This window comes from Macaca thibetana, chromosome 17 (genome assembly GCF_024542745.1).
Source record: "Macaca thibetana thibetana isolate TM-01 chromosome 17, ASM2454274v1, whole genome shotgun sequence".
NCBI lineage: Eukaryota > Metazoa > Chordata > Mammalia > Primates > Cercopithecidae > Macaca > Macaca thibetana.
Window position 1 is genome coordinate 52914753 of NC_065594.1, and position 13246 is coordinate 52927998.

General features: G+C 41.4%; 1 protein-coding gene across 3 annotated transcripts in view; it reads left to right on the forward strand.

The window, feature by feature from the left end:
* The window catches only part of PIBF1 (progesterone immunomodulatory binding factor 1), a 238717-nt gene extending 227981 nt beyond the window's left edge, over positions 1-10736 (forward strand). For all 3 annotated transcript variants that reach the window (XM_050766982.1, XM_050766981.1, XM_050766983.1), the window contains one exon: positions 10456-10736. In XM_050766982.1, coding sequence (XP_050622939.1) covers positions 10456-10506 — 51 coding nt within the window. In that variant the 3' untranslated portion in view covers positions 10507-10736. The remainder of the gene's footprint in view (positions 1-10455) is intronic.
* The last annotated feature ends 2510 nt before the right edge of the window (positions 10737-13246 follow it).

The following is a 13246-nucleotide window of genomic DNA, read 5'->3' on the forward strand; positions in this document are numbered from 1 at the left end:
CCTCCGGAGTAGCTGGGACTACAGGCGCCCGCCACCTCGCCCGGCTAGTTTTTTGTATTTTTAGTAGAGACGGGGTTTCACGGTGTTAGCCAGGATGGTCTCGATCTCCTGACCTCGTGATCCGCCCGTCTCGGCCTCCCAAAGTGCTGGGATTACAGGCTTGAGCCACCGCGCCCGGCCTAATTGGTTGTATTTAAACAAGTGACAAGGATGCCACACTAGGGTAGCGTCATCACAGAGTCATGTCCTAACACTGTGCCTCCCAACATTTCTTATAACACATGTGGAAAATTAGAATAGAATATTTATATGACACAACAGGATAGCTGAACTTTGCTGGTAGACTGAAGGGACTCCAGCCACCCCAGACACTGAGGGCTGAGAAGATCAGAAGCGCCGCATACCTGTAACACTTCTGTGTCATAGTTGTGTTTGGAAGCTCTGGTCTCACTGTTTTTTTCTTTTGAGATGGAGTCTTGCTCTGTCACCCAGGCTGGAGTGCAGTGGTACAAACTCAGCTCACTACAACCTCCATCTCCTGGGTTCAAGCTATTCTCCCACCTCGGCCTCCTGAGTAGCTGGGATTACAGGGACACGCCACCATGCCCAGCTAATTTTTGTATATTTAATGAAGGCGAGGTTTCACCATATTGGCCATGCTGGTCTCAAACTCCTGACCTCAAGTGATCTGCCCACCTAGGCCTCCCAAAGTGCTGGGATTACAGGAATGAGCCATTGGGCCTGGCCCGGTCTCACTCTTTTATGTTTAATGTAGACTCATCTCACCAAAGTATGACCAGACCTCAAAATATCTAGCTGTTTACATGTACATTTTTAAATATTCATTTTTTAATTTCTAGTGTCAGGAACACTAATTGTAACCTCTTCCTGATGTTATTTAATTTAGCTGGTAAGCTAAACTAAAAGTCAGGAATTTTTTGGTGAACATGGAATGAAGCTGACTGATCTCAGACAGCTTCACATCTTGTTAGTGGTAAAGCCACATCAACTGTCTTAAACTCACTTAAGTTGGGCCCTGCCTGTGAGGACTTCTCAATATTTATTTATTTGATTTCCAGTTTAGAACTTTTTTGGAAAACGAATTATATCTACCAGACATAGACTTTTTTTCCTTAGAGAAGTAGTACTGGTTAAACACTAATAGATTGTTAATTGCTAGCTCTTTTTTTAGATTACAGGAGTTATTCACCAGGCTTATTATGTCTGCATTTGTCAGTCATCATTGTTTCTAATTTTAACAAACTTTCTCAATGGGTTATAATGCCCATGTTATATATTAATGTTTTAACTGGCTAATTCTGGATGACACAGCAGTATCTATCTTATCAGTTATTTGTTTCCAAAATCACCTTGTAACATAGTAAATTACTTCTGGTAAGTTTCCAGTTAGTCTTGTCATTTGTTTCTACAATGGCTTTGTGCTCTCTTTCCTAAATCTGGAATATAGTATACTTTAGGCCCTGTTAATACTTTACTAACAATTTAAGGTTTTTATTAATGTGTATGCATATATATGTGTGTGTATATATATTTTATGTGTATGTAAAATATATATGCATATATATTTATATACATATCTATAAAGCACTTCATATTATGAAGCCTATAAGCCTTATATTTAAAATAAGGACCCTACTCAGTTAAATGGTTAATCCCATTAATACCTGAAGCAGAATGTAAAATTTTGTCATATTAAGCACCATCTTATGGATATAAAGGGAAGTATCTTTAATAAAATAGAAAAAAGAACCACTACTGATCAAACAGCTAAAAGAATGGAATTATCAAAATAAAAAGCAGTTAATTTTTTTTTTTTTTTTTTTTTTTTTTGAGATGGAGTCTCACTCTGTCACCCAGGCTAGAGTGCAGTGGCACAATCTTGGCTCACTGCAACCTTCACCTCCTGGGTTCAAGCACTTCTCCAAAAATCAATTAACTATACATCTGAATTATTTTGCTGTGCCCATTTTAACAATCAGTTACCACGAGCCAGCAAACTCTATTGTATATTCTTTGTTTGCTTGTTTTTTTTGTTTACCTTTTTTAAAAAATGTCAAAACTAGGCCAGGCACAGTGGCTCACACCTGTAACCCCAGCACTTTGGGAGGCCAAGGCGGGCAGATCACCTGAGGTCAGGAGTTCAAGACCAGCCTGACCAACATGGAGAAATCTCGTCTCTACTAAAAATACAAAATTAGCCAGGCGTGGTGGCGCATGCCTGTAATCCCAGCTACTCAGGAGGCTGAGGCAGGAGAATCGCTTGAACCCAGGAGGCGGAGGTTGCAGTGAGCCAAGATTGCACAATTGCGCTCCAGCCTGGGTGACAAGAACAAAACCACATCTCAAAAAAAAAAAAAAAAAAAAAAAAAAAGTCAAAACCATTCTTAGCATGCAGCCCGTACAAAAACAGACCATGGACCATAGTTTACTGGTCCATGATGTATCTCAGGAGTTGATAAAAAGCTTAGAAACTTCTAGTGTCTGGAACTTAGGGCTATCACTAATGGCTAGCACATTACTGACTAAAATATCTGGAAATGAAGATTATACATTTTATGAAAATCAGAAGGAAACTTTTCAGAAGCAGTGTTATCTACTTGGAATCTGTTCAAATTTTGGTAGTGGGACTTACATGCTAATGTAGTTGAGAAATCACTGTGACATATTCTATGCTAATGTAATTAACAGAGAACCTGAATTTCAGACAATAATATAACTGAAGGAAAAAGTTCACTAATCGAAGGATTGAAAATATCTTTGAATGATATAAGTAAATTTGAGTTCATACAGCAAAATATGCTGTTTCCATGCCTTACTGGTTAATTACCATTTCCACTCAAAAATCAGGCTGTTGCTTAGAATCATAAGTACTACCCCTGATGCTTGTCAAGGGTGATGTTGCCTGATTAGTTGGAAACATATTATTGCATTACTGTAGTAGAATTTTCTTTTGTCTTGCATACTAGAAAGGCTTGAATTGACTCACATGAAACCTTATGTCCAGACTTAAATAGATCCAAAAGGCTTTTGTCATAGCAGAACCAAACATTCATTCATTCATTGAAAAATGTTTATTGAGCACTTACTTTGTGCCAAGTACTATTCCAAAAAGTAGAGATATAAACAATTCCTGCCTCTGTGGACCTTACATTTGTGGATAGAGATAGACTATAAACCAACAAACAAAAAAATAAATAAATTGAGTAAGATGTGAAAACATGACAAATGCTATGGAAAAAAATATATGAGGTAACTAAGAAGTCCTCGATTTGCCCACTTTGCAAAATTAATAAATGGCTAGAACCTGTGCTTTAACCACTGTACTATATGGTGCTCAAACCACAAAAATCAAAGGAGGCATGACATCGAACACCTACTGCTGGCGAGACACTCCTGCATGCTGAAGATACAACATGAGATAAGATAAATGGTATAAACTAAGAGTGTAAGAGTCAGCATCTTTAGGAATTGTGTCCCACTGCTAGTTCAGCAGCTTTAGCAAATTGTTCAGTCTCTCACATACAGGCCTGGAGATAACTATTTCAGGACAAGTATGTGGCCCTATGAAGTCATCAGGAACCTAGGTTCCCTCTTCCTTTCTCTTGAACCATCCTTAGAGTGTGGCATCTGTTCTTAGAATCACAGTATGGTTGCTCTGGCCACAGCCATCATGTCTGCATTTTAAGCAGGAAATGAGAAAACGGGAGGAAAATAGTCTCTCTTTCCAAAGGAGTTTTTCCGTAAGTCCTACCAGACGTCTTCAACTTATATGCCATTGGCCAAAACTTAGTCATGTGGCCACACCTAGCAGCAAGGAAGGCTGATAATTTTTTTTTTTTTTTTTTTTTTTTTTTTTTTTTTTGAGACGGAGTCTTGCTCTGTCGCCCAGGCTGGAGTGCAGTGGCCGGATCTCAGCTCACTGCAAGCTCTGCCTCCCGGGTTTACGCCATTCTCCTGCCTCGGCCTCCTGAGTAGCTGGGACTACAGGCGCCCGCCACCTCGCCCGGCTAGTTTTTTTGTATTTTTTAGTAGAGACGGGGTTTCACCGTGTTCGCCAGGATGGTCTCGATCTCCTGACCTCATGATCCGCCCGCCTCGGCCTCCCAAAGTGCTGGGATTACAGGCTTGAGCCACCGCGCCCGGCCGATAAATGTTTTATACAGGATGAATCTGTTGCTTTACTGATAAAATCAGAGTTCTGTTATTAAGAAGGGGGAAATAGATACAGGCTAGACAGCCAGCAACCTCTGCACTTGAGCTCAGCCAAAAGGCCGAGACGTGATCCCAGCAGCCTCTGTAACAGGATTTGATTCATTTTTATATTCCCAGAACCTAACACAAGGACTGGCACAGAGTAGTTGGTCAAATAAATGCTATTAAACTAATCTCAAGTACAAACAATTTAGTTCATGTTGGAGAGTGTCAAGAAACAGGATTAGATATGTAAGTATGGGCCAGATCCTAAAGGGGCCGGTCTTCTAAGTGAAATGTGGTTAGAACATGACAGTGAAGGTAAAGTTCACCCAAAATAACCTGGGAATAAGGAACATATCTTAGTCCTAGGGGAACAGACTTTGAAATTAAAATGGTTGTGATAAAACATCTGAAAAGTTACCCTATGAAGTAGCAAGGCAGTTAATCCCCAAGACACAAGGTACACTTGACTGTGGCAAATCTGTCTCATTAACACATCTAGGGAGAAAACATATTAGGGGTGGGAGTAATGGTCTCCAATGTAACAGACACACATAAAAGGAGAGTAAGGAAGAACTATCTGCCATTGAAATTCTTATACTGCCCTTTCTGAGTATTAAGATTCTTTTTTAATGCCAAAGTTTTTATTTACCTTCTCCCTGTAAACACAGAGTAGTAGTAAAAATTTTAGTATCAGCTGATTGAGGAAATGCGAATGTACAAAGCAATTCTGCACCCTTTGGTGTCATCCTGGGGATCTGTAGCTTAGTCTATAGCAGTTGCTTTCACTTTTTTTGTCCAGGAGTCACAGTTAAGAAAACCATTTACATTATGACCTAGTGATGATCACACAGTTTCTCAAAACAGAACTTACCCCCACTATGGCCAATACTCAGATATTTTCTGTGCTGGTTTTTTTTGTTTGTTTGTTTTCTCAATTCTGGTCTTTTACCTACTAGAGTTCATTACCCGTGGGTTGGGACCTGCAATTTAAAGAACAATGGCAGCCGGGTGCAGTGGCTTATGCCTGTAATCCCAGCACTTTGGAAGACCGAGGCAGGCGAATCACCTGAGGTCAGGAGTTCCAGACCAGCCTGGCCAACATGGTGAAACCCTGTCTCTACTAAAAATACAAAAATTAGCCGGGTGTGGTGGTGCATGCCTATAATCCCAGCTACTCAGGAGGCTGAGGCAGAATTGCTTGAACCCAGGAGGCAGAGGTTGCAGTGAGCCGAGATTAACTGCACTCCAGCCTGGGCAACAGAGTGAGACTTCGTCTCAAAATAAATAAACAAAATAAAGAACAATGGCATACATGTCCTTCTATGACCAAGAATAGTGAGAGCCCTAGACTTTTAGCTGGCTCACCTTTCCCAGTCACCCAAATCTATCTGATCGTTTAAGAATCATGCAGTTCCCTAGTTTTACTCTGACTTTTCCTTATCTTAACAACAAATAAAAAGCTGAGCCAGAAAATCACCTTTTCTTTTCTTTTCTTTTCTTTTTTTTTTTTTTATTTGAGACAAGAGTTTTTCACTCTTGTTGCCCAGGCTGGAGTGCAGTGGCATAATCTCAGCTCACTGCAACTTCCACCTCCCGGGTTCAAGCAATTCTCCTGCCTCAGCCTCCCAAGTAGCTGGGATTACAGGTGCCTGCCACCACACCCGGCTAATTTTTGTATTCTTAGTAGAGAAGGGGTTTCGCCATGTTGGCCAAGCTGTTCTCAAACTCCTGACCTCAGGTGATCCCCCCGTCTTGGCCTCCCAAAGTGCTGGGATTACAGGGATGAGTCACCGCACCCAGCCAACTTTTCTTAAATACCTAATAGAAGTGAGGTCACAGGGCAAACTGCTGCCCCCAAAAGTGGACAGGTAGGCCAATACAGACAATGATGATGTATTAGAGCAAAAACTTCCATGATGGGAACCAGTGCTGGGGTAGGAAAACCTGAATGTAACTGCTGGAAGTTAGGTATGGACAAGTCTGAAAGTTAAAAACTCCAGTCATAGAAGTAATCCCCACACTCTTGTGAGTTTTAACTTTGGAAGCTTGACCTAGTTCTTACAGTAAATATTGGGAGAAAATCCCCTTCCATTTCCAGCAGTGGGAGGGAAAAGAGGACATTTTGAAAGATGTTAGAGAACTCAGTTCTCAATTCTCAACAAGGTCTCCCCTCAGGAGAAACTATTTAACTAGAAGCTACCCTGCTGGGGCTTTATCAAAGCCTAACTGACCTGAGAAAAACACAATACCCAATCCAGCCCACCTAGCCATCATGGCCCACCTAAGAAGGCAAAAACTGAGAAGCATGTGTGAAGTTCACATTCCAGAGGCACACTGTCACTGAAAGACTGAGACCTAATCATAGGACCATAGGATGCCTTCCCTACCCCCACGCCTTACCACCACATTACCAAAGGCCCATTTATAGCAGTTTGTTTTACCCAGTACAGTATGTCCAATTATCAGGAAAAACTTAACCAGGTAGACTAAAAGCCAAAAAAAAACAGTTTGAAGAGACAGTGCAAGCATCAGAACCAGAGTCAACTGTGCCATAAATGTTGGAATTACCAGACAGAGAACCTAAAACAACTATGATTAGAATGCCAAGGGCTGCAATAGATAAAGTAGACAACATGCAAGAACAGATGGGCACTGTGAGCAGAAAGATGAAAATCCTAAGAAAGAACCCCACAAAAGGAGAAATACTAGAGATCAAAACCGCTATAACAGAAATGACAAATGCTGGCCGGGCATGGTGGCTCACACCTGTAATCCCAATACTTTGGGAGGCCAAGGCGGGCAGATCATCTGAGATCAGGAGGTCGAGACTAGCCTGACCAACATAGTGAAACCCCATCTCTACTAAAAATACAAAAATTAGCCAGGTGTGATGGAGGGCACCTGTAATTCTAGCTAATCGGGAGCCTGAGGCAGGAAAATTGCTTGAACCTGGGAGACTGAGGTTTCAGTGAGTCGAGATCACACCACTGCATTCCAGCCTGGACAACAGAGTGAGACTCCATCTCAAAAACACAAATAAATGACAAATGCCTTTGATAATCTGATTAGTACAGTGGACATAGCTGAGGAAGGAATCTCTAACCTTGAGAATATTTCAGGCCAGGCACAGTGGTTCATGCCTGTAATCCCAGCACTTTGGAAGGGTGAGAGAATCACTTGAACCCAGGAGTTCAAGTTCCAGACCAACTTTCGCAACATAAGAGACCCTGTCTACACACACACACACACACACACAGAGCCAGGTGCTGTGGTGCACACCTGTGGTCCTAGCTACTCAAAGAGGTGAAGTGGGAGGATCGCTTGAGCCCAGAAGGTCAAGGCTGCAGTGAGCCATGATCATGCCACTGCACTCTAGGCTGGGCAACAGAGCAGGACCCTGTGTCCACCAAAAAAAAAATAATAATAAGGGTATTTTAACAGAAACCTCTAAAAAAGAGAATATCCAAGGACTAAAGGATGACTACAAAAGCTATAGCATATATTTAATGAGAATATTAGAAGGAGAAGGAAGAAAGAAAGGAAGAGATATTTGAAACAATAATGACAGAATTCCCCCCAAGCTAATGTCAGACACCAAACCACAGACGCAGAGAACTCTGAGAACATCAAGAAAGATAAATGCAAAAAGAAAAAAAAAAAAAAAAAAAACTACACTTAGGCATATCATTTGCATATCATTTTCAAACTACAGAACATTGAGATAAAGACAAAATCCTAGCCTGGGCAACATGGCGAAACCCCATCTCTATAAAAAATATAAAAATTGCCGGGCGCGGTGGCTCACGCCTATAATCCTAGCACTTTGGGAGGCCGAGGCGGGTGGATCACAAGGTCAGGAGTTCGAGACCAGCATGGCCAACATGGCGAAACCCCGTCTCCACTAAAAATACAAAAATTAGCTGGGTGTGGTAGCGCATGCCTGTAATCCCAGCTAATCCGGAGGCTGAGGCAGGAGAACTGCTTGTCCTGGGACCCGGGAAGCAGAGGTTGCAGTAAGCCAAGACCACGCCATTGCACTCCAGCCTGGGCAACAAGAATGAAACTCTATCTCAAAAAAAAAAAAATACATTTTATATATATATATATTAGCTGAGAGTAATGGTATGCACCCATATTCCCAGGTACTCAGGAGGGTGAGGCGGGACGATCACTTGAGCCCAGGAGGTTGAGGCTATAGTTAGCCATGATCACACCACACCAGCCTGGGTGACAGAGCGAGAGCCTATCTCAAAAAGAAGAAAAAAAATCCTGAAAGAATCCGGAGGAAAATAACACCTTACCTATAGAGAAGCAAAGATAAGGATTACAGCTGACTTCTCAGAAACAATGCAAGCAAGAAAAGAGTGGAGTGAAACATTTAAAGTTATGAAAGAACAAAACCACCAACCTAAAATTCTGTACCCTGAAAAATTATTCTTTTCAGAAGTGAAAGAAAAATAGACTTTCCCAGAGAAACAAAAATTGGAGGAATTTAATCCATAACTTTTCAAAACAGAAAGCATTAGGTCCAGATGGGTTCACTGTTGAATCCCTCCCCTCCCCTCCCCTCCCACTTTTTCCTCCTTAGTAGCTGGGACTACAGGCACATGCCACCATGCCCAGCTAAAATTGCACCTATTCTCTACAATCTCTTTCATTGGATAGAAGCAGAGAGAATACTTCCCAGCTCATTTTGCAAGGCCAGCATTGCCCTAATTGCAAAATCAAACAAAGATATTAGAGGAAAACAAAACTATAGACCAGTATCTCTCATGAATGTAGATACAAAAATCTATGAGGATTTCAAGGGCAGTGAAAATATTACGTGATACTATATATTATACTATAATGGTGGATGCCTGTCTATAGACATTTGTCCAAACCCATAAAATGCATAGTACCAAGAGTGAACCCAAATGCAAACTGTGGACCTTGGGTGATAATGACATGTCAGTATAGGCTCATCAGTTGTAACAAATGTACCATTGGGCTAAGGGATATTAATAATGGAGGAGGCTGTGCGTGTGTGGAGCCAGAGGGTATGTGGGATATCTCTGTACCTTCCTCTCAATTGTTTTTTGAGACAGTCTTGCTCTATTGCCCAGGCTTGAGTGTAGTGGCATGATCACAGCTCACTTCAGCCTTGACCTCCTGGGCTCAAGTGATCTCCTTTCCCCCCCCCCCCCCCCCCCGCCCCCCGACATAATGTCTTGCTCTGTCACCTAGACTGGAGTGCAGTGGCACAATCTCAGCTCACTGCAACCTCCACCTCCCAGCTTCAATTATCCTGTCTCAGGCTCCTGAGTAGCTGGGATTATAGGTGTGCATTACCATGCCTGGCTAATTTTTTGTATTTTTAGTAGAGATAGGGTTTCACCATGTCGGCCAGGCTGGTCTCAAACTCCTGACCTCAAGTGATCCACCTTCCTTGGCCTCCCAAAGTGCTGGTATTACAGGCATGAGCCACCGTACCCATCGTCAAGTGATCTCACGTCCACTTCCCGTGTTAACTGAGACTACAGGTGCATGCCACCATGCCTGGCTAATTTGTTTTTTCTTTTCATGGAGATGGGGTCCCACTATGTTGCCCAGGCTAGTCTCGAACTCCTGGGCCTAAGCAGTCCTCTCACCTCAGCCTCCCAAAGTCCTGGGATTATAAGCATGAGCTACCGTGCCCAGCCAAAATACAGTGAAGTTCTGAATGTTTTATTCTGTAATTCACCTCCCCTACTTTTTTCTTTCTATTCTGTACAGCCTGTCTCCTTTTAGGCTGAAATGATTGAGCAATAAACGCAAGAAATAATCTGGTAAATACTTAGAAATTCCTAAGATCCAAAACACAATAATTTGGATATAGTAATTATTTAATAAATATCTATTGAGTGAATGAATATTATCTATAAATGAGACAACTAAAAAGAAGTCATGTCATTGATTTTTTATAATTCTCTTTGAAAATAAAATCAATTTGTAAAATAATTACATACCCAGAAAATTTTAAGTATACGCTTTGAGCAAGAAAACACAGATGTCTGTTTTTTCTACCACATACCTACCAGGTGGGAGATTATTTACAGCAAAAGACAAAGTCTTTGCCCTTAAGTATCCTTTCTGAATTAAGAAAAGCAATTTTTTAGTAGAGTTTACATATAAAAAACCTCAATGTATCTAGTTCTCTGAATTGCCTCTCTTGTCCTCCTTGTAAGCATTTTATTGGATTTTCTTTTTTTAAAACAGACTAAAAAAGAAGCACCTGAGTGGTCTAAGAAACAAAAGATGAAGACCTAGTGTTGTGGATGGGAAGCACCTGTAGACCGTTATTTACTCCTGAAGTTCTTTTTCTGATGGAAAACAAAATTCATCTTAATCATGTACTCAGCATTTTTTAAATAACAATGTTTATTTGAACTAGTGTTAAATTAACAAATTTAGTATAATCAAAATGTATAAAGAACAAATAATATACTTTATATTTTTTTTTCTATTTTATAAAATAAATATATATGCTATGGTTTAAATTTTGGAGCTTTTTTAAATGTTCAATGCATTTTAAGTGTGTGGCTTATAAATATTTTGGTGAGTATTTTTCTATACTACATAAATTCTGAGTTTAAATGTCATACACAAATACCAAGGCACTTTGCATTTTTAAAAATTAAGAATCATTTGTGAAGTCTACTGCAAGGTACTTCAAATGCCCAGTAATGGTGGTCAGATAACAGATTGTTGACTCTTTTTTGAAGTTCTGGTTTTTTCTTATATTTTATACTACTATTAACCAATAAAATCTGGCAGAAAGTCTGTTATTCCATTGGTAAAGTGAAAGTTTGGTGGAAAGTCTGTTGCTACATCAGTCGTAACAGATGCAGTATGGATCAGATTTCCAGTCAGTGAGAAAAAAGAAAATCAATAGGATTTTCTTTTGTCATAAAATATGCTCCATTTTTCATTGAAGCTGTATACTTTAAAAGAAAGGAAGGAGGCAAGAGAGAAAAAAAGGAAAGAAATATGTATATACACACATACATATATATGCATGTCCAGGTTTTTCAACCACAATTGACATTTTTTTGTTTTTTGAGATGAAGTCTCGCTCTGTCACCAGGCTGGAGTGCAGTGGCGTAATCTCAGCTCACTGCAGCCTCCACCTTCCAGGTTCAAGCAATTCTCCTGTCTCAGCCTCCTGAGTAGCTGGGATTACAGGCACCCGCTACCATGCTCGGCTGATTTTTGTATTTTTAGTAGAGACAGGGTTTCACCATGTTGGCCAGGCTGGTCTGGAACTCCTGACCTCCAGTGATCCACCTGCCTCAGCCTCCCAAAGTGCTGGGATTATAGGCATGAGCCACCACACCCTGTCCACTATTGACATTTTGGGCTGGATAATTCTTTCTTAAGGGTGCACATAGGGTAAATCCTATGCATGTTATAATATATACCAGCATCCCTGACCTTCAGCACTAGCTGCCAGTAACATCCCCACCACAACGCTATTTTTTTGCTTTTTGGTTTTTTTTCTTTTAGAGACAGGGTCTCCCTATGTTGCCCAGGCTGGTCTTGAACTCATGGGCTCAAGCAGTCCTCCCTCCTCGGCCTCTCAAAGCACTGGGATGACAGGCGTGAGCCACGTCACCTGGTCCCACCCCCAGTTTTGACAAGCCAAAAATGTCCTGGATGGAGACTAGGGTTCCTTCCATCTCTTGGCCATTGTGAATTATCTTACTTTTTAACCCTTACCTCATCTTCTCCTGGTCATGGATTTTCTATTTATCTGTTTATCTATTTATCTATCTATCTAGAAACAGGGTCTTACACTGTCACCCAGGCTGGAGTGCAGTGGCATGATCATAGCTCAATATAGCCTCAAACTCCTGGGCAAAATGGATCCTCCCACCTTAGCCTCCCAAACAGCTGGAACTACAGGTGCATACCACCACACCTGGCTAGTTTTTTAAAAACTTTATTTTAGAGACAGGGGTCTCAGTGTGTTGCTCAGGCTGGGCTCGAGTGATTTTACTACCTCAGCTACCCCAGTAGCTGAGATTACAGGTGTGAGTCACCACACCTAGCTCTTACTTAAAAATAAAAAAATTAAGCATAACATTCTTATTTTTTTCTTGATAAATGTTTTATGAAATGTTGCCCAAATACAAGCATAATAGCTACCATTATCAAGCTCATTCTATCAGTCAGTTGCTGTGTTACATGCTTTCTACTCTTTATTTAATCTTCACAGTAACTCTGCCAAGTAAGCATTATCTTCATTTTTATTTTTTTATTTTTATTTATTTATTTTTTTTTTTTTTTTGAGACGGAGTCTCGCTCTGTCACCCAGGCTGGAGTGCAGTGGCCGGATCTCAGCTCACTGCAAGCTCTGCCTCCCAGGTTTACGCCATTCTCCTGCCTCAGCCTCCCGAGTAGCTGGGACTACAGGCGCCTGCCACCTCGCCCGGCTAGTTTTTTTGTATTTTTTAGTAGAGACGGGGTTTCACCGTGTTAGTCAGGATGGTCTCGATCTCCTGACCTCGTGATCCGCCCGCCTCGGCCTCCCAACGTGCTGGGATTACAGGCTTGAGCCACCGCGCCCGGCATTATCTTCATTTTTAAAATGAGAAAAACCAAGACTCAGTAAGGGTAACTAAATGGCCCAAGATCAGACACATGATAAATAGAAGTGGATTTGAACCAAGTCCATCTGATTACAATGGCTACGCCCTTTCCAGTACACGACGCTGCTTCTTATTGCTTGCTGCTTATGCCTGGCTCCCACGCTCACTTCAATAGCAAGAAGCGCGGGGGAAATCTTTATTTTATTTTATTTTATTTTTTTGAGACAGTGTCTCGCTCTGTCGCCCAGGCTGGAGTGCAGTGGTGTCATCTCGGCTCACTGCAAGCTCTACCACCCGGGTTTACACCATTCTCCTGCCTCGGCTTCCCAAGTAGCTGGGACTACAGGTGCCCGCCACCACGCCCGGCTAATTTTTTGTATTTTTAGTAGAGATGGGATTTCACCGTGTTAGCCAGGATG